This window comes from Musca autumnalis, unplaced genomic scaffold (genome assembly GCF_047663935.1).
Source record: "Musca autumnalis isolate F117 unplaced genomic scaffold, ASM4766393v1 scaffold_1, whole genome shotgun sequence".
In the NCBI taxonomy this organism is placed as follows: Eukaryota; Metazoa; Arthropoda; class Insecta; order Diptera; family Muscidae; genus Musca; species Musca autumnalis.
The window spans coordinates 251,234,442-251,257,158 of NW_027411644.1; the positions used below are offsets into that span (position 1 = coordinate 251,234,442).

General features: G+C 35.8%; 2 protein-coding genes across 3 annotated transcripts in view; one reads left to right on the forward strand and one right to left on the reverse strand.

Moving 5' to 3' along the window:
- Positions 1-22,717, reverse strand: part of LOC141391186 (uncharacterized) — a 249,377-nt gene that overhangs the window by 140,777 nt on the left and 85,883 nt on the right. The gene's annotated exons all lie outside the window — the stretch shown is intronic.
- Positions 10,668-17,717, forward strand: VhaAC45RP (VhaAC45-related protein). The gene is made up of 4 exons (XM_073960696.1): positions 10,668-13,610; positions 13,719-13,971; positions 16,777-17,144; positions 17,213-17,717. The coding sequence occupies exons 1-4, from the start codon at positions 13,293-13,295 to the stop codon at positions 17,420-17,422; spliced, it is 1,149 nt and encodes a 382-aa protein (XP_073816797.1). The 5' UTR covers positions 10,668-13,292; the 3' UTR covers positions 17,423-17,717.

Sequence of the window (22,717 nt, forward strand, 5' to 3'; positions counted from 1 at the left end):
GATACAGTCAGTGCATTATCTCAATTTGAACTTCTATATCTCAAAAACGGTAAAACCTACGAAAATATCATATAGGTCAATCTTGTGGAGAATTTTCACAGCTACAACATTTTCCTTAGGCCCATTTACATAGGACTCGCGGTTTCCCAGCAAAATCGTGAAAACCTAAAGAACCCCTAAAAATGTTAACTTAAATCGCGATTTATTTGAAAATCCTTCCGGCGATTTTTTTTGTTTCTTGATATTTCTCATCTATGAGTATTCTAGTTTCAGAATCTGCAAAAACTTCCCAGGTGTAAGCACATTCCATTTAAAATTAGTTAAGGCTCACCGTATGTTGTTTGTGGATCCTTTGGACATTTTATAGCAGTTTGGTTTACAGCAATGTCATATTTTTCGTGGGCAAGTATATGCGTCCTGACAAAGATCTAAATACTACAGTGACCAATTAAAATAGGTTGACGGTGCGTACGGTAACACAAAATGGACTATGTCGCTCCATTTCTGCAGGGAAAAACTCTTCTGCGCTTTAATCTGAATTAAATTTATTGCCAAAACGTATGCGTTTATTCGAAACGTCTATAATATATATGTATGTCTATAAGTTTCGATATTTTTATTGGCAAAAACTGCTGAATATTATTTTTTTGGGAAACAATATTTTGTTTGTGTAGCCGGTATTTGATCTGTGTGAGGGCACATATCTGTCGGCAAAGGCGACATATTTTTCAGATATCAAAATGTAGTTACTTACTTAGCCGGCCAATTACAGAACATTTGTTCCATGAGCCGAACTAAGAAAAGATAACCAAATCTCTCTGTTTGTTGCTTCGCTTTTTGGAATACCGCGTCTTTCCATCTATTTTTCCACTTGTTCGCTCCATCGATGCATTGACCTGCCAGTTCTGCGTGCACCACCATGTGGCCCGTATTTAAACGCCTTTTTAGCGGGTTCATCATCCCTCATTCTTATGATATGGCCTAGCCAACGCAATCGGTGCATCTCGATACGTTTATCTATACTGATGTCGTTGTATAGCAGACACAGCTAGTGGTTCATACGACGTCGATATTCACCGTCAACGTCAGATTGTCCCGTACATTTTCCAAAAATTTTTCTTTCAAATACTCCAAGCAATGCCGTATCTGATTGCGCAAGTACCCACACATCGGCACAGCCAGTATCAGTGTTTTGTAAAGTGTTGTTTTTGTTTGACGATATGTGGCCTTGATTTTAAACTGCCTACTTAAGCCAAAGTAGCATCTGTTGGCCAATACAATTCTTCTCTTTATTTCACAACTGATGTTGATGTTGAGTTTATGGTGGTGCCGAGGTACACGAAGTCTTTTACTTCCTCAAAATTATAAGAACCAACTTCCACTGTTGGTCGTATCTCTATGGACGCATTGCGCTTCGACACCATCAAGTTTGTGTTTTCGCAGTTTACCGCCAGACCCACTTTTGCTGATTCTCCATCGACCTTCTTAAAGGTATCGGTTAATTCCTTAACTGATCGTCCCATGATGTCAATGTCATCTGCATAAGCAACTAACATGTTGCTGTATATTGTACCATTTCTTTTGACATTTGCATCTCGCATAACATTTTCCAGCAGGATGTTGAACAGGCCTAGTATCAGTTGAAGTCATCTTACAAATCCGAATGAGCTTTGCGGGGATAGCAAATTCAGACATGGCTGGGAGTATCTTTGGGCGTAGGGGGCTGTCGAAGGCTGCTTTATAATCGACAAAAAGAAGGTAGGTGTCGTTCTGCATCTCTTGGGTCTTCTCCAGGATTTATCGCAGGGTAAATTTCTGGTCAATGGTGGACTTGCCAGGTCTAAAGCAGCATTGGTATGGTCCGATTATTTTATTGACCATAGGCTTAGTCGTTCGCATAATATCCCTGACACTATCTTATAGGCAATAGGGAGAAGACTTTTGCCCCTATAGTTAGATCATACAGTCTTGTCTCCTTTCTTGTAGACGGGACACAGAATACTCAAGTCGGGTACGGGTTCTTCCTGCCTTATCAGCATGTCGGCTGCGGTTTTGAACAGCTCGGCTGGTAAGCCAGCCGGTTTATTGTTGACTTTACCTCATTTTGGCTGGGCGGTATACATTTAATACCATCTTCTGGGATTGTATCTGTGGTATTTTCGTCGTCTTCGCTACTATTGGACACCAACAGTTTGGAAAAATGCTTTTTCCATATCCTGAGCACACTATCTGTATCAGTTACCAAATTACCTTGCTGGTCTCTATAGGAGGATGTACCTGTACCAAAGCCATTTGTTTGATGTTTTATTCTTTGGTAGAACTTTCGAACTTCATTCTGGCTCCTCTACGTCTCGATTTTTTCACACTCTCACCTTTCCATTTATCTCTTTTTCCTGCGGAAAAGACGTTTCACCTCTCTCGTGCGCTGCGCTTTGCTAGTGATTGTAGAGTAGCCATATATGCCGCATTTTTCTCTTCGGTAGCAGCACAACACTCCTGGTCATGCCATGGATTCCTCGGTGGAGGTTTCTGGTATCCAAGTATGGATTTTGGGCCTGTTTGCATGGAATGGGCAATACTTTGCCATTGTGCTGATATGTTATCGGGACGAGGAGTGCTTTGATTAAGCAGTTGGGCCAGTTGAGTGGAATATGCTGTGGCTATCTGTTGTGATTGCAGCTTACCGATGTCTAACTTTCGTGTTGTGTCTGTTCGTACTTTATTCGTTACGTTTAACCGGGTACGTACCTTTGATGCAGCAAAGTAGTGTAGTCCGAGTCTATGTTTGCTCCTCGGAACGAACGTACATGCAACACGATCGATGAACGTCTCCCATCTATCACAACGTGATCAATTTGATTTCTTGTTTTCTGATCCGGAGACAATATAATATATTAAAGAACACATAATGATAATAAACTTGAAAATTACATAAAAATAAAGAAAAAATGGCATCTGGTGATAGAAATCATCTGTGTATTGTATGCAACGAATTACATAATTGGTCGGCAAATTTTATTTCTGGTTGTTGGAAATCCAGTGCCAATGCATTGGTGCAAAATGCCATGAAATGCCGTAAAAGCTTGTGTCACTCCCTTGTAAATTTCATCGGTGATTCATGCGAATTTTTAATCGATGTCATGTCACTTGCACCCATGATTCAACTCATGATTTGTCGTCGAACATTTTGCTGGGTATAGTCTAAACCAAATTTTAGTGTACTAGTTATAGAAGTTGCTTATTTTCAGAACGTAACAACAGCAATCGAATGGTTGTTTGTTCAGCTTGGCTCAAGGTAGCTTTAATTTATGTTTACCTTTTAAGGGGATGAGTTCCATACAAGAGTAATATCATGAAATTACTGTAGTGGGATCTTAGACCAAGTTTCCCACTACAGTAATTTCATGATATTACTCTTGTATGGAACTCATCCCCTTAACAGGTAAACATAAATTAAAGCTACCTTGAGCCAAGCTGAACAAACAACCTAATGTTTCGATGAAGCAATTTTTATGTGACCTTCGACTAAAGTTCTGTAATATTTTCTGTTTTATTTTATGTTGATTTTAGCTGGCATATTTTGTCTTTGACTCTTCTTTGAACTGAAATCTAATAGGTCGCCAGTACACGGTGAAGGATGACCGAGGGATTCTCCAAATTAAATCTAGTGTCAGTTCCTTCTGGTTTAAAAATAAGTTGAAGTGGGACAAAATATGACGTAACAAGTTACTAATTTCACCTTCAAATTCAAGTCCATTTCTGTATATAAATTAGTTACAGTTATTTACTCGGGATAACTCTCTTTCTCATAACTGGTCACGATATTATCTCAGTTTTATTTGCTGAAATTGAAGATGTACTGTATGCAAAGTTCATATTTGTACAAAGCTCAAAAATGAATAAAATCGTTATTATACCCTCAGCCTTTAGGCTAAGGAGGGTATATACGATGAAAATGTGTCTCATCGAAATAATGGTTTTAGACCCCAAGTATGTTTGGACGAAATGTGTTTCAGACAATTTGGAGTTGATCTAGCCATGTCCGTCCGTCTGTCTGTCCTGCTGGCTGGAGCGCACGATAACTCTCGAACGGATGAACCGTTTCGGTTCAAATTTTGGCTTTTGTAATATTTTGCCCAAACTTAGTTTAAGTTTGAAGATGAGCTACATGGTCCACTCCTTCCGGTACCTCCCCCACAAAAGTTCGAAAAAGGTCGGAAAGCTTGTGCGCACGATAACTCTTGAAGGGAGCAACCGATTTGGTCCATACTTTGTATAGCGTAAACTTTCTACCAGAGTAACATGAGGTTTCAATATGGTCTCAATAGGTCCACTCCTTCGGGTACCTCCCACACAAAATTTCGGAAAAGTTCAGTTTAGGGCCATCTCTCGAATCGCTTTGATTTTTGTTTTAGCAACTTGTATTCACTGCCGTCCATACAACGGTACAAGTTTCATCAGGGGCAAGTCCATACTTCCTGGGAAAATAGCATGAAAGTTGCAAAAAAACCCCTATGACACCGTGTGAAGTGGCTGGACCGCAAGATAACTCTCGAACGGATCTGCCGATTCGGTCCAAAATATGGCCTTAGTAATATTTTGTCCAAACATAGTTTAAGTTTGAAGATAAGCCATATCGGTCCACTCCTTCAGGTACCTCCCCCACAAAAGTTGAAAAATGTTCGGAAAAATTGTTTGTACAGTAACTCTTGAAGGGAGTGGCCGAATTGGTCTATACTTTACACATCCTAATATATCTACCAGATATAGATCAGGTTCAAATATGGACTATATTTGTCCACTCCATTCGGTACCTCCCACACAAAATTTCGGATAAGATCACTTTAAGACCTGATATCGAATCACTTTGATTTTTTTTTAAGCAACTTGCATTCACTGCCTCAATTACGATGGTAAAAGTTTTTTTAGGGGCAAGTCCACACTTCTTGGGCAAACAGCCGGAAGAGTGTAAAAACCCCCTATAGCACCATATGTTGTGGCTGGATATCCACTTTCATAACGGTCAATGTCGATCCATTCCTTTTAGTATCTCCTCCGCAAAACTTTTGATATTTAGTCCTAATCAACATTTTTGTCGGTTCAAAAGCCCAAAATTTTAAAAACCCGTATATCTCTGTTGGCAAAGCCGACTGACACTTTTTTACTTGTTGATTCCACATTATATACGCAAATATGAAACAATTGATGGGATTTACTATAACGAAGAAATATTTAAAATTAACAAAACAAGTTTTTAATTTATTTCGTCATTTAGGTAAAGATAGCGCTAGTGTGGGTGGCAAAATTCGTATTCGTAAAACAAGAAGCACTATATATTTGTCCAATTTAAGGTTTTTTAAGCAAAATATCACCCATTTTTGTTCTTTTCGTAATAACATAACACTGTACAACACAAAACATAATTACAAGTTAATTCGACCAGATTATGAAAGAGTACCGAAAAAAAGAAGGCACGTATATCGGCGTTTTGAAAGTTTACGTCGGGAAGTGACCTAAATAGGCGTGGCAAGTTCCGCTCATTTCTACAGGTTTTCAAATATTCGAATTCAGATTCCTTGGAATCCTAGCATTCTAGGTATAAAGTGTTTTTGGCAATATTGTTGACAACAAAGCGGGGTATCTTTTTATGAAAAAAATTAACCCTCATGCGAGTCACTAAAGGGGTCTTTCTGGTCCCTTTTTTCAAAAAATTTTAAAAACTCCTTTAAAATGTGATCGTATTAGATCAAAATATTCTACAAAATTATTTGTCATACAATTTTACTATAGGTCCCCGTATACACCAAAACTCTAAATCGTACCTAAACGCCAGTAATCTGCCAAAAGTAAAATCACGTTTTAGGGTTAATGTTGTACTTTATCTGAGTTTATTAAGTTTTGTCCCACAAAACTTCATTCTAGATAGAAGACGTCAACTCCAAAAATAATATCCATCAAATTTCAATATAAGTCGCTGAATAAATGAAATATGTATTTGCAACATATATCAAGAAAATATATACATCATGATGACGTTATTTTAGTTTATAGTACTAAAATACGTAATTTTTCAAAGTCCGATCTGGGTTAGCAATATTTTCCTAATATATATATTCACCGTATATATTTCAAAAACGATTTGGACCGAGCACATATAATCATCTGAAAGAATTTATTATCAAAAAACTTCAATAAAATATATTTTGTGAACGCAGATAACGAAAATGTGAATAAAAACGGTAAAATATGGTCCTAAATCATATATAAAAAGCGAAAGCTTCTGGAGATGTTAAATATTATAGCTACAAATTTCTTTTGTTCAGGGACTCATAATGAAATTTGATTTGAAACATTTCTTCTTTTGAGACAACCCCCAAAAAGTGAGGTATTTTAGGAGATTTTGACTCAGTATGGAATAAATGTTAATTAAGAGTCTAAAAGTTTAACAAATAATTTCTACCTATAATATCTAATTTTGTAACGTCATTTTCTTAACAAAGTATTTTACTCAGATATCTAGTTTGTTCTGGGACTTACAATGAAATTTTGTGTAGAATTTTTCTTCTGTTAACACCTTTCGTCTAGAACTAAATTTTACGAGGGCGGTTCGGAAACTTCTTAGCCTATCAATGAAAGAGAATAGTTAGTTTTTCAAAAATATTTTTATTTTTCAATATAATCTCCTGAAACTTCAATACACTTAGTCCAACGCTTTTCTAGCAATTCTATCCCTTGATTAAAATAGTTTTCCTCAAGGTCTTCAAAATAGTGGTTTACAACTGTAATTGCATCTTCATTTGAGGTAAAACGCTTGCCAGCAAGGAATTTTTTTAGATTTGGAAACAAGTAAAAGTCACTGGGAGCTAAATCAGGAGAATAAGGTGGGTGGTCAAGCAACTCGTACTTTAATTAGTTGGTTTTAGCCATTGTTAAAACACTCTTGTGCGCTGGTGCGTTGTCTTGATGAAAAATTATTTTTTTGTGTTGTAAGCCAGGACGTTTTTCTCGAATTTGTACATTTAATTGATCCAAAAGGTTGCAATAGTACTCTCAATTTATTGTTTTACCCTTTTGCAGATAGTCAATCAATAAAATACCTTTGAAGTCCCAAAAAAAACCGTTGCCATATCCTTACCAGCCGATTGATTGTTTTTGCCTTCTTTGGGGCACTTCCTTCAGCTTCAGTCCATTGTTTGGATTGTTCTTTTGTCTCTGAAGTATAGTGGTGGATCCATGTCTCATCAACAGTTATGAAACGACGCTTAAAATCCATTTTATTTCGCTTAAAACGATCCAAACAAGCTTGAGAAATGTTCGTTCTTATGCGTTTTTGATCGACTGTTAACAAATGCGGCACCCATCTTGCAGAAAGCTTTTTCATCTGTAGTTCTTCATGCAAAATTAAATGGACTCGATCATTTGAGATGCCCATGATATTAGCAATTTCACGCACTTTTATTCGTCGATCATTTAATGCCATATCATGCACTTTGGCTACAATTTCTGTTGTTGTTGCTGTTTTTGGACGTCCACTACGTGGTTCATCTTCAATGCTTGTACGACCACGTTCTAATTCAGCAACCCAATTTTTTACTGTTGCATATGAAGGAGCACTTTCACCTAACACATTCACCATATCATTATGAATTTCTTGTCCCGATAAACCTTTTTTATGTAAATATTTAATGACAGCACGCATTTCTAATTTTTCCATTGTAAAAAAATTGCGGATGCGTCATTTTTGAACACCTGTTTCTATATGAAGGAGTTGCCAGATCGAAACAAAATTTAACATGTGTTCATAACAGATATGGAAGTTTCCAAAACACTTAACTTTTTTCTGTTTATACCACGCTTTTTGTGCTAGGCTAAGAAGTTTCCGAACTGCCCTCGTATGTTACTATCATGCATAAACTCGAAAAAAGAACAAAACAAATTTATTTAAAAAATATTTGTGTATTGTTAGCAAACTTGATGTATATATTTTCTTGATATATGTTGCAAATACATATTTCATTTATTCAGCGACTTATATTGAAATTTGATGGATATTATTTTTGTCTTTGATGTCTTCTATCTAGAATGACGTTTTGTGGGACAAAACTTAGATAAAGTACAACAGATAAAGTACAACATTAACCCTAAAAGGTGATTTTACTTTTGGCACATTCCTGGCATTTAGGTATGATTTAGAGTTTTGGTGTATTCGGGGACCTATAGTAAAATTTTATGGAATATTTTATTTTGTGGAATATTTTGATCTGATACGAATACATTTTAAAGGAGTTTTTAAAAGTTTTTGAAAGAATGGGCCAAAAAGACCCCTTTAGTGACTCGCATGAGGGTCAATTTTTTTCATAAAAAGATACCCCGCATTGTTGTCAACAATATTGCCAAAGACACTTTATATCTAAAATTCAAGGATTCCAAGGAATCTGAAGTCGAATATTTGAAAACCTGGGCCTATTTAGGAACTTGCCATGCCTATTTAGACTACTTCCCGACGTAAACTTTCAAAACGCCGATACACGTGTCTTCTTTTTTCGGCCCTTTTTCATAATCTGTGCGGGGTTTCATGTAATTTAAAAAAAATTGATTTTGTTGTACAGTGTAATTTTCGAAACTCTATTCTAAAATTTTAATAAGTTTTAGGCCAAACATGGAACGAAACTTGCGATTTTTACGACGTAGAAACCAGAAATAAGTTTACGTTACCTTAGCCCGGATTACGTTTCGTTGCATTTCCCAAATTTGGCAACATTTGTTATCATATGAAACCTTAAATTTTGTTGCAGAAGGACTGCCACGGCGTGCCTTAACAAATTTAAATGGAAGGTGCTTACACCTCGGAAGTTTTTGCTGATTCTGAAACTACAATGCTCATAGATGAGAAATATCAAGAAACAAAAAATCGCCGGAGGGATTTTAAAATAAATCGCGATTTAAGTTCACATTTTTAGGGGTTCTTTAGGTTTTCACGACTTTGCTTGGAAACCGCGAGTTCTATGTAAATGGGTCTATAGATAATTTTGTAGCAGAGAAAATTCTCCACAAGATTGCCCTTTATGATATTTTCGTAGCTTTTACCGTTTTTGAGATATATAATTTCAAATTGAGACAATGCACTGACTGTATCGCCTCCTTATAAAACAATGTCATTACTGCAATTTCCCAAATTAAACTTATATATCTTAAAAATGGTACAACCTAGAAAAAAATAAATCATCCAATCTTGTAGAGAATTTTCACAGCTTCACTATTTTCTTTAGTCCCATTTTGATATGACTTGCGGTTTCCAAGCAAAATCTTGAAGACTTAAGATAAAAACCTAAAAATTTGAACTGAACCTCAATATCTCAAAAATGGTAAAACCTACGAAAAAAACCTGAAGGTCATTCTTATAGAGAATTTTCAAAGCTACAACATTTTCTTCAGACTCATTTCGATACGACTTGCAAAGCAAAATCGTGAAAACCTAAAAAATCCCTAAAATTGTGAATTTTGATCGCGATTTATTTAAAAATCCCTCCGGCGATTTTTTCAATTTTTTTATTTTTCTTATCTATGAACATTGCTGTTTCAGAATCCGCAAAAACATCCCATGTGTAAGCGGTTTCCATTAAAAGTTAGTTAAGGGGTACTGTGCATAATATTATTTTATAAGGGGACGATACAGTCAGTGCATTGTCCCAATTTGAACTTCCATATCTCAAAAACGGTAAAACGTACGAAAATATCATAAAGGACAATCTTGTGGAGAATTTTCTCTGCTACAACGTTTTCTTTAGACTTATTTACATAGAACTCGCGGTTTCCAAGCTAAATCGTGAAAACCTAAAGAACCCCTAAAAATGTGAACTTAAATCGCGATTTATTTGAAAATCCCTCCGGCGATTTTTTTTGTTTCTTGATATTTCTCATCTATGAGCATTGTTGTTTCAGAATCAGCAAAAACTTCCGAGGTGTAAGCACCTTCCATTTAAATTTGTTAAGGCACACCGTGCTGCTATTAGATATTTTTGTCCAAACTTCGAGAATATATTGCCATAGTTAATCGTACCTATCACAGTTTTCTTAAGTATTTTGGATGTTCGACCGACTTTTTATTCATGCAAAATTTTTAATTAAATTATCGTTATTTTTACATTTTTTCTACAGCAGAGGCGCTCTAAAAGATTAGAAGAACAAAAATTGGAGGTATTTTGCTTTAAAAAATTCCCACCCACACAGGCGCTATCTATACCTAAATGACGGAATAAATTAAACATTTGTTTTGTTTTTTTTAATCTTTCTTCTTTATAGAAATCCCCATCAATTGTTGCATATTTGCATATAAAATAAATGAAATGAATATCGATTTTATTCATTTTTAAGATTTGTACGAATATGAACTTTGCATAATGCATTTCTTTTCATAGCTGTCATAATTTCTTTTAAAATATTCATTTATGTACAATGTCAATGTTTAAACATTATTAAAATAATATTGAAGAATAACCCGTAATGCAAACATTGTAGAGTTACAATCGCCTCACCCAATATATAAATCAATAACTGATTGCATTAAATGTGGACGACAGCAGCATAACATCACAACTGGCATATCAGACAACTCCCTCTACAGGTTTATTGTTAGTTCGATTACAACTTTCACAAGTCAGACACGCACACAACATGAAAAAGACAACATGAAAACTGGCTAGCTGTGAGATGTGTAACATACTAAATGAAATATGCAACCGAAAAGAAGAGAAAACTTGCCCCCCCCCCAAACAAATGCTTTTGACTATATGCGGCATGACAAAACCTATTAAGATGACGTATTCTTATTTCAGAATCAGGTGTAGCAACTTCCTTCTGCAGTAGTAGCATCAATGCAATCGATGTTGTTCCGCGATGATGATGAAAATTTGTTATGGTAAGAAAATCAAAAAAGTCAGTGAACTATAATTGAGTTATGTATGAATGAATGAAGAATGGTAAAACCTGTGCGGAAGATAAAAAGTGAAAAGAGGTCGAAGTTGATAAACAGACCTACATGTGTATATTATGGATGACCGTTGGGTAGTTCTTATAGATGCCATTTATTAAAAAAATAAAAAAAAGGGAAGTGATGAGATGTCATGTGGACTGATAATTAGCAGACAACGGAAGACTTCTATCATTGAAACACTAAAGTAATAAATATAGATTTTAAGAGAGAGAGAGAGAGAGAGAGAGAGAGAGAGAGAGCGGAGGTGAAGTAGCTCCCTTTCTCCCGTCTTACCAATAAACATAGCCTGCTCACGACTAACCAAGTTTTCAAAAAATAGGTTTTCCCACCATACCATTGCTATCGAAAACGATATCCTTTTTAATGTTTTTCGATAGTTTTGCGGATATTTGATTCGAGAACGACACACGAGAATGAATCAAAAACGATTCACTGGTCGTTCAGTTTGTGGCGTTTTCGATGTATCGATAATGATATTATTAGCGAATCTAAAACAATACGGAAACATATAATTTAGACATACTTTTACGATTCATTTTAGATATCGCTAGAAGCTCTTTAACGTTATTATTATCGATGGTTCTTGGTGTTTCATTTTCAATCCGTTCCCCATAATAAAAATGGTATTTTCGATAAATTTTAACTATCATAGTATAATTGCAAGAGTATTCATTGTTGGAAAGTGTATTTCGAAAAAAATAATAAAATAATTCAATTAGATATGCAAAAAAACATAACAAGTAATTCAATGTACATATTAAATAGTAATACGAATAAAATTATGAGCGGAAAAAGTAAGATTATGCAAATTTAAATTTCTTCATCTTCTTTTTCGGATTCATTGAGCCTGTCATGAGCGTATTGAAAATGTTTTTGCGATACCGTTCCTTTAACGCACCTTAAAATGAGAGAAAAGTTATGTATTTAAATTATTATTTTAAATAGACTTAATATAAATATACTTACTCCGAATTGCGGTCGTTATAATTGACCCTCTTATGCAAATTTTAGTTGCTGTTCCACGCCAAGAAAACTTTTCTGCCAGGTCATCGGAGAAAATTTTCCTCCACGAGTAAATTTTTCAAAATATTTCTCTGGTATAGAGCAAAGTTCTTCAATCTGAAATTAAGCGACATTCTCAATTTCCAATTTTGTTTTAGAAGTTTCGAATTACTTACAAATGTTTTGAATGTTTCTTCATTTTCCAAATTTTGTTCAAATATTTTATACTCCTGCATTGGTTTTAGTGCAATTTTTTGGCACAATAATGGCTTCAGCAGTATTTTATTTTAGATATCTCTGTTCTTCGGGCAATATGTGCCCACAACTTCCAGGGACGTAAACCCGCGCCAAATGCTCTTCACCGTCAGGAGACTCACCTTCAATAGATTCATTTGGGCATATGTTCGCACTTCTTTCAGGGACATACATTTCCTTATCTAAATCTAAACTCCCTTCATCTCGTATATTTTGCGCAGCACCCAGACATTCGATTACATGCTTCGCTTCACACAAATAAGTTCTAATTTTCCTTTTATAAGACATGTCAAACTCACAATAAAGTGTCGCGATTATTATTTACAGAACTTATAAATTCACGAAAATCTTTAAATTGAATAAACGCACTCACAAAAAAACTTTTTCAAAATTATTTTAATTTTAAAAAAATCAAAGTTTACAACAATTCTAAAATATTTTATTTTATACTTACACTATTGAAAAAAAGCTTGCACACCTTTCGAAAATAACATAACATTCGAAAAGCTTCAGCAACTGGTATCATGGGTTATTAGAAAACTCAGAGTCTAGAATACCTCTTTATAAAGAAATGTAGAATGGGTCTTCTTATGGCCACAGCATCCATAGGATTTAACGACACTTTTCTGCAGAATTACCTTTAATAAAATATTTATGTGCTCACTACACATTGCGCAAAAAATAATACCCAAATTTTCGCTCAGTGTGTTTCAATCTAATATATCATTATTTTTATGAAGGACACAACTTAAAGAGCATGCGTTGAATGTCCAGCTGTATAAACACACACCCTTAAAAATACAAGCAAGAAACAGCTGTTTTAAAAATCCCCAAACAACTGCTTTATTTGCGTCGACTCACTCATTCATAGACCACTCAATGTAGGGGTTGACATTGGCTCTCTTGCAAAAAATACTGTTATACATTTTCAGTATCATTTCTGTGCTAGACTCAAATCATTTCAGAAGTGTTCAAAGAATTTTTTTCTTAGTTTAACTAGAAATTATTAAAAATATTATTAACAAAAACATTTGTGTAAATAATGAAATTATTTTATTTGGCTGCATTACTAGGATTAGTAACACTAACAACCGCCAATATAAATGGCCCTTATCTATTTTGGGGTCATGAAAAAGTTATAAATCTTCAGCCACGAGCATTGCAGGAAGCAAGTGAAAATCATTTTTCCGATTTATTTCGGGATGCCAAAGCAATTGTGATATTTGTGCGTAACAGTACAAAACGTCTTGATGGTCAACAATATCCAAAATTTCAACAATTAATACGAAATAATGGATGGTCTTATTTGCCACAGCATTCATTATTGGCTGATCCATTTAATTATAATGCCAATATTGAGGTATGACAGAGTATAACTGTTACTTTTGTGAAAAATGTGTATAACATTTCTTTGTTTTTCTTTGCATGTTGTTGGTGTCTGCCTGTCATTGTTGGATAACTGTTATAGGTCATCAATTTAAGTGGCCCAGCTGAAGAAAGTGATTCCGAAATTGTTGGAGGCTATACAGATGCTTTATCCATTTATGGAGAAGGTGAAGTTTTGGGAATATTAGCTAGCCGTGAAGAAGACGCCCATTTTATTGCTAAACGTGCTGCTGCTGTTGCTGCGGCTAGCGAAGGAGAAGGTGATGAAGGTATTAGCACGACTGCATCGCCAGGTCCAGAAGAATATGAAGATAATTATATTTATGTAGCAAATGGTGAGTAACTTTGTAAGAATGCAACAAGTTATAAAGCCGGATTTATTTGACCCGATTAAAGGTTTTTGATCTGAAGTGATGGTAGTCACTGTCCCAAAGTCTGAAAGTGAGATGAAGTTAAAAATTAACAATACTACCCCACTGCATGTTAACATAATTAAATATACGATCCCATAAGTGATTCAAATAATGAAGAAAGAGGACAATTAATAGTGATAAAATGAAACTACTGAAGGAGCAAATTCATAGCATATTTTAAGTATATCGACCTTCTGCCTCCATCCAATACGACTGTATACAGTTATAATTCTTGCATAACAATGTTCCCATTTTTACAAAAAATCTTTTACTTTGCAATGTTAAAAAATTAAGCGATCCTTCCGCCAAGCAATTTATGAAAGATTCCCTTAATGCAGAACTATATAATATTGATGGAGAAGATGTCTAACATATATGGAATAATTTAAAATACCCTTTAACGTCATAACATGCAATGTCATTTGGATCACAACATCGAAAAGAGTTTACACATGGTTTATAGACGAAGTAGGCACACTTCGCATAGAAAGGAGCAAACACAAAAGTTCAAACTATGAAATATAAAACTCATCTGTGGAATTATAAAAGGCGGTTTCATATTTTTATATTCTGGAGTGCCGAAGACGAAGAGAGTTGGTGTAGTACTCGTTTTTCACAAGGATATGAAAGATTGACTTACGGATAAACATCTACATTTTAAAATTGAGGCAAAGGAGGAAATAAAATCAGATGGTAGGCGTATTTAGCAACAGAAAAAGTGCAAATTACCGCCGGCACCATGGCAGAACTACCAGGTAGTGGTATCACACCAGCTGATCGAATATGAAAAGTCAAATCCCTTTATAAAAAAATTATTTTTGTTGTAATTTCCCCAACAACATAAAGAAAGTTTTGACATAACATATTCAAAATTTTACGATGCCACTACCTGGTAGTTCTGCCATGGCCGGCACAAGAAGTCAAAGTTAAGAAAGCAAAATAAAAAAACCTGGAACTGGCAACTTCATGGAACAAAAATATAATAACAACCAAAAAAATTTCCCTATAAAATGTATCCACATTAAAGAAGCTTAGATATTGGGTGATAGCTCCCCAGGTTCAGAAGAAACTTCAATACCCCTAGAGACGAAGGAAGAGGTAACCCAATAGCATGGGAAGAACTCAGATATTCTCTAACCAAAATGAAAGTGGAGAAAGCAGATTGAAAGCATGATGGCTTAGACTCTGTGGTGTTTAGATACATAGGAGAATAAGAAGAAAGTATCTGCCACAAATCCAAGGGACTGACAAATTGTCATTATACACCCTGCAACATATAGGCTCCGCAGTGAAATTACTGAACATCAGAAATTAGTGAACCGGGGAACAAAAAACTCGATAATCACAATGAGAAAATATCAGAAAAAATCCATTGAATTGATCAAAGAGACACTCTGAAGATTTTTAGATCTAGAGTATATATGGAAAGTATTTCAGAAATGAAATGGCCACCGCAATTTGATAAGACGAATAAGTTTGATGTTTTTCATTAGTCAAATAAACGTGGATGTTTCAAAGAATATTTTTTTCATCAGTCAAATAAACGTGGATGTTTTAAAGAATACTTTTTCATCAGTCAAATAAACGTGGATGTTTTAAATAATATTCTTTCATCAGTCAAATAAACGTGGATGTTTTAAAGAATATTTTTTCATCAGTCAAATAAACGTGGATGTTTTAAAGAATATTTTTTCCTCAGTCAAATAAACGTGGATGTTTTAAAGAATATTTTTTCATCAGTCAAATAAACGTGAATGTTTTAAAGAATATTTTTTCATCAGCCAAATAAACGTGGATGTTTTAAAGAATATTTTTCATCAGTCAAATAAACATGGATGTTTTAAAGGATATTTTTTCATCAGTCAAATAAACGGGGATGTTTAAAAGGCTATTTTTTCATCAGTCAAATAAACGGGGATGTTTTAACGAATATTTTTTCATCAGTCAAATGAACATGTATGTTGCAAGAATATTTTTTTAGCAGTAAAATGAACATGTATGTTGCAAGAATATTTTTTCAGCAGTCAAATAAACATGTATGTTGCAAGAATATTTTTTCAGCAGTCAAATGAACATGTATGTTGCAAGAATATTTTTTCAGCAGTCAAATGAACATGTATGTTGCAAGAATATTTTTTTCATCAGTCAAACATACGTCTATGTTTTAAAACAAAAGCAAACTCAACGTTTTAAAGAATATTTTTTCATCAGTCAAATAAACGTGGATGTTTTAAAGAATATTTTTTCATCAGTCAAATAAACGTGGATGTTTTAAAGAATATTTTTCATCAGTCAAATAAACGTGGATGTTTTAAAGAATGTTTTTTCATCAGTCAAGTGAACGTGGATGTTTTAAAACAAAACTCAACGTTTTAAATAATATTTTTTCATCAGTCAAATAAACGTGGATGTTTTAAAGAATATTTTTTCATCAGTCAAATAAACGTGGATGTTTTAAAGAATATTTTTTCATCAGTCAAAAAAACGTGAATGTTTTAAAGAATATATTTTCATCAGCCAAATAAACGTGGATATTTTAAAGAATATTTTTTCATCCCTCAAATAAACGTGGATGTTTTAAAGAATATTTTTTCATCAGTCATATAAAAGTGAATGTTTTAAAGAATATTTTTTCATCAGTCAAATAAACGTGAATGTTTTAAAGAATATTTTTCATCCCTCAAATAAACGTGGATGTTTTAAAGAATATTTTCCCCTCTATTTCAGGTCGGAAAGCTGTTTTGAATGTTAATGCCGCACCCGAGTTAACGATCAATCAAACGAAATTACTGTTGAAGGAACATACCAAAGAGATAACATTCGACGATCAAAGATCCAAGCACTACGGACGTCTGAGTGTAATTTTCAAAGTTGACGATGAGAAGGTAACACTCCGCTTTAATTTCTCTGTTAAATATGGTACATGGGCCATGAAGGCAGTTGAGGTACGTTATAAGGAATATGAAACTGTATTGCAAGTTGTGGGTCGTCAGTACGATATACCATCGGCACCATTGAAGTTCTCATATCGATGCTCAGCTAGACATTTACAGTTTACAAATGGAAATGATACGTTGGTGTTAAAAGATTATCAGGTAAGGATCAACAGCAAGCACACCATGAGTATGAACCTGTAATTAATTATATTTTAATTTGTTTGTAGGTCCAACCCTGGTTGGATGGAGCTGAGCGCTTTGGCGATGTCTATGATTGTATAGGTTTTACCACTGCTCCCATATGGGCAGGTGTTTTGGTAAGCCTATTTTTGGTCGGCATCCTGTCCATTGGTATTTTGGCTCTAATGGATATTAAGACACCCAATCGCTTTGAAAGTTCACGTAGTAAACAATTGACATTTACGGTACAGGAGTAAATTACAAGAGGGAATATACAAACGAGAGATTGCACATATTCCCCCGTTATCCTTAAGCCAGAAAAATATCTCAAAGAAAATAAAGACAATGTTTGTTCCCATGATTGTGGGCATAATAAAACCATTGCTACTACTGGCCTTGGCAGTGCAAATATTTCTTATTCAATCTCTGTTCATTTGTATAGTATTGTATATTTATTTATGTTGTTTTTATTAGACAAATTAACACAGAAAAAAAATACAAAACAAAATACCTATAATTATGTACAATATATTGTAAACGGAAATAGCCTAACAATTGTTTGCTAATTTAAATCCAAGTTATAAACAAATAAATACTACTCAAAAAAGTTACACACATGATTACGGAACATATACATACACACAAATATAAATATATTTTAGCCATATTGTAAACATTGCCAGAAAATTCGCGTAGATAAAACATCATCTGAAATCGACGCCTCCAAACAATAGTATGCTAAGTCGACTTAGCATGTTTTCAAGTTCTTCACATTTTTATATTTAACGTCCTTTAACTTAAATTCTGTCAAATTTTGGTAATAATCGGATAATCCGAACAGAAGTTATAAACAAATATTTACTTAGCATAGTACTGAAGGTCAAAGAAATTTCCAAACTTTTAGAGCTTGTCCTGCAAAACTCACAGTTTAGAATTAGCAAACTATTATTTGGAGGTGTCGAGCGTCCTTTATCTTAAATTCTGCCAAATTTTGGCAATGATCGGTCAATCCGAACAGAAGTTATAAACAAATATTGACTAAGCATAGTACTGAAGTTCAAAAAAATTTCCACACTTTGAGAGCTTCTCCTGCAAAACTCACTTTTTAGACTTAGCATACTATTATTTGGAGGTGCCGAAATATGAAATTAAAGAAGTTTTCATTTGTTTTTGTTTTTTCTATATCCACAAAATTTTACTTTTTCCAAAGCGATAGATGTTGTTACTTTGCTGCTGCTGCTGTTGTATCATTTTCAACTTCTTTGCAGTTTTACTTTCTAATTTGTTGGCCAAATGTGTTTAAATGAAAAACAAGAAACATAAACAAAAAAATTGTTAACTTTTGGTTACACGCCTTTGGCAAGGGGTAAGTATCAATCGCATGCACACACATATGTAATATTATTGATATGGGTGTTTCCACGTATCACACCTCTATGCAATGGGTGCGATTCGTTAGCAAAATAGCTTCGAAAAAGTGGGTGAAGGCCACCCCTCCTAGTATAGTGATAAGGCACCCACATATGCGCAGTGATGCCAGATTTGCCGATTTATCGGCATTTTTACGACTTTTAGACCAAAGAAAAGTGACGATTTGATTTTTACGCCTAAAATGCCGATTTTTAGTTATGGCAACTTTTTCACATAAAATCTGATAGACAACTATACGTAAATCTATCACCTTATTAGAGTACGTTTATATATAACCGAATTTAATAAAGCCACTGGGTTTGAAATGTCAACCCCATTGTGCATACTTACTTACTTAGCTGGCCCATTACAGAACATTTGTTCCATAGACCGAACTAAGAAAAGATATCCAATTCTCTCTGTTTTTCCCTCCGCTTTTTGGAATACCGCGCCTTTTCATTTCTTCATCCACTTGTATGCTCCATCGAAGCTTAGGCCTTCCGATTCTGCGTGCACCGCCATGTGGCATGTATTCATACGCCTTTTTAGCGGGTTCATCATTGTTCATTCTTATGATATGGCCTAGCCAACGCAATCTTTGCATCTCGATACGTTTAACTATATTAATGTCTTTGTATAGCTGATATAGCTCGTGGTTCATGCGACGTCGATATTCACCGTCAACGCAAATTGGTCGGTAGATCTTTCGAAGAATTTTTCTCTCAAACACACCAAGCACTACCATGTCTGCTTGCGCAAGTACCCAGGCTTCGGAGCCATACATCAGCACGGGTAGTATCAGTGTTTTGTAGAGCGTTATTTTTGTTTGACGAGATGTGGCTTTGTTATTATATTGCTTACTTAAACCATAGTAGCATCTGTTGGCCAATACAATTCTTCCTCTTATTTCACAACTGATGTTGTTTGTTGTGTTTATGGCAGTGCCGAAGTAGACGAAGTCTTTAACTACCTCAAAATTATAGGTACCAACTTCCACAGTTGGTCGGAGCTCTATGGACGCTTTGCGCGTCGACACCATCAATGTGGTCTTTTCGCCGTTTACCGCCAGACCCACTTTCGCAGATTCTGCTTCGACCTTCCTAAAGGTATCAGTTACTTCCTTTACCGATCGTCCCATGATGTCTATATCATCAGCATAAGCAAGTAACATGTGGCTATTGCTGTAAATTGTGCCATTTCTTTTGACATTTGCATCTCGTATTACATTTTCCAGCAAAATGTTGAATAGGTCACACCAAAGGTTGCCTCCTTGTCTGAAACCTCTCTTGGTACTGAACTGTTCGGAGAGAGTCGTTCGCACAATATCCCTGACACTATCTTATAGGCAATAGGGAGAATACTTATGCCCCTATATTTGGAGCATACGGTCTTATCTCCTTTCTTGTGGACGGTACACAGGATGCTCAGGTTCCAATCGTCGGGTACGCGTTCTTACTGCCAAATGGTGCTAACTAGTTGATGCATACACCTTATCAGCGCGTCGCCTCCGGTTTTAAACAGCTCGACTGGTAAGCCATCGACTCCTGCTGCTTTATTATTCTTCAGCCGGTTGATTGCTGTTTTTACCTCATCTTGGCCGGGCGGTATACATTCTATACAATCTTCTGGGATTGGATCTGTGGTATCATCGTCTTCGCTACTATTGGATACCAGCAGATTGAAGAAATGTTCCTTCCATATCCTGAGCACACTATCTGTATCTGTTAGCAGATTACCTTTCTGGTCTCTACAAGAGGATGTGCCTGTACCAAAGCCATCTGTTTGATGTTTCACTCTTTGGTAGAATTTTCGGACTTCACTCTGGCTCCTGTACATCTGGATTTTTTCACACTCCCGCTTTTCCATTTCTCTCTTTTTCTTGCGGAAAAGACGTTTCTCTTCTCTCCTTTTCTCCCGATATCTCTGTCGTGCGCTACGCGTTGCTACTGATTGTAAAGTAGCTCTATATGCCGCATTTTTTTTTCTTCGGTAGCAGCACGACACTCCTGGTCATACCACGAATTCCTATGTGGAGGTCTCTGGTATCCAAGTATGGATTTTGCGGCTGTTTGCATGGAGTGGGCAATATTTTGCCATTGTGTTGTTATGTTATCGGGACAAGGAGTGCTCTCATTAAGCAATTGGGCTAGTTGAGTGGAATATGCTGGCTATCTGTTGTGTTTGCAGCCTATCGATGTCCAACTGCCGCGTTGTGTCTGTTCGTGCTTTATTTGCAACGTTTAGACGGGTACGTACCTTTGCTGCAACAAGGCAGTGGTCCGAATCAATGTTTGCGCCTCGGAACGATCGTACATCCAACACGCTCGATTAATTTTTTCCATCTATCACAACATGATCCATTTGATTACTTGTTCTTTGGTACTGCTTGGTTTTGCAGCTGCAAAGTCTATCAGCCTCATACCATTGTCAGATGTTTCACTGTAGAGACTGAATTTCCCGACTGTTGGGCCAAAGATATTCTCCTTTTCAATTTTGGCATTAAAATCGCCTAAAATGATTTTAATGTCATGGGCAGGGCAACGGTCATATGTTTCTTCTAAGCGTTCGTAAAATATATCTTTGGTCTGTTCGTCCTTTTCTTCAGTGGGAGCATGAGCGCAAATAAAGCTGATGTTGACGAATTTGGCTTTTATTCGAATTGCAGCAAGTCTTTCATTCACTGGAGTGAAGCTGGATACCAGATGTTTTAGTCTCCGACTAACTACAAATCCGCAACCAAACTCATGCTTTACGTCATGTCAGCTATAATACAGGGCGTCACCTTTAGGTGTTGTTGTGACACCTTACCCAATCCATCGTATTTCCTGCATGGCAGTAATATCGGCCTTGCACTTTTCAAGTACGTCTGCCAATGCGAAGACTGCACCTCCTCTATAAAGAGTGCGAACATTCCAGGTGCAGATTCCCAGATCATGGTCCTTAAAACGTTTGCGGGGTTCGTCAGCTTTAGAGGGGTTCGTTTTTCGTTTCTTTCATTTTTTCATAGTAGGCTGTTTTTTCTAGGGGAGGGTTACTAACCCGACGCCCAAACCCAAGTTTTTAACGTTCTTATGGGTGAACGCGCGGTACATGTTAGCTCACTACCTTTAACGGGTGTTAAAGGCAGTTCCCAGGTGACACCACGGGGAGGTCAGTGTCCACTTGAGATGAAAGAGGGATCAAGATAAATACTGGGCTTTTGCCATGTTAAACCGTTCAGGGCCGTCCCTTGGTATCTTCCATCCCCTACGTCACACATTTGCTAAATGCACCATAGTCTAAACCGTCCTACGTTCCTAAAGCCGTATAGTAATAACTAGACATCGGATTTTAGCATGTTTTTTATTTCTTATCCGATTGGACTCAAATTTTGGATCTAGGCGTTTTGAGGGTCAATTTTTCGATATTTGGGGTCATATCAAAAATATGCAAAAAATATGCAAAAAAATATGCAAAATATATGCAAACAAGTGAGTAAAGGCTATAGTCGGGACGGGGCCGACCATGTGATACCCTACACCACTACCCCTGTGCATAAGCTTTTCACTGGTAAACATTTCTTTTAGGGAATATAAACCGACTACCACCAAAAATAATATGCCTCTTTGTCTCTGGGACCCCCATAAGCAACTAAAATTTCGTGACCATCCGATCAAAATTACGACCTGTAGCTTGATTGCAAAAAAATGGAAGAATTGGATACATTACCGACTATTGTGGTATCTCCCTTGTTTGACCACCTTCGTCAACCTGCTTTACACCAATGTAAAGGTAATATTTTCTTCTTCCATTGACAGGCTTTGTCGTTGGAATACCCCTACTAAAAGCCAATATATTCACAAAGAATAAAACTTTGAATTTGTCTCCAAATGAGTTTTTCCCCATTCCGACCCCTAAATATTATCCGGCTATCACCAAAATCAATAGGCTTCTTCCTTCAATTCCCAAAAAATTCGTGACGATCCGATTAAAATTGCGACCTGTAGCGTGACTACAAACAAATCGGAAAATGGGATGCATTACCGACTATTGCGATATCTCTGTTGTTTGAGCAGCTACGACAACCTACTTTACATCGTTGTAAAGGTGATATTTTCTACTTTCCTTGCCAGATTTTGCTTTTGATATGCCTCTTAAAGAAA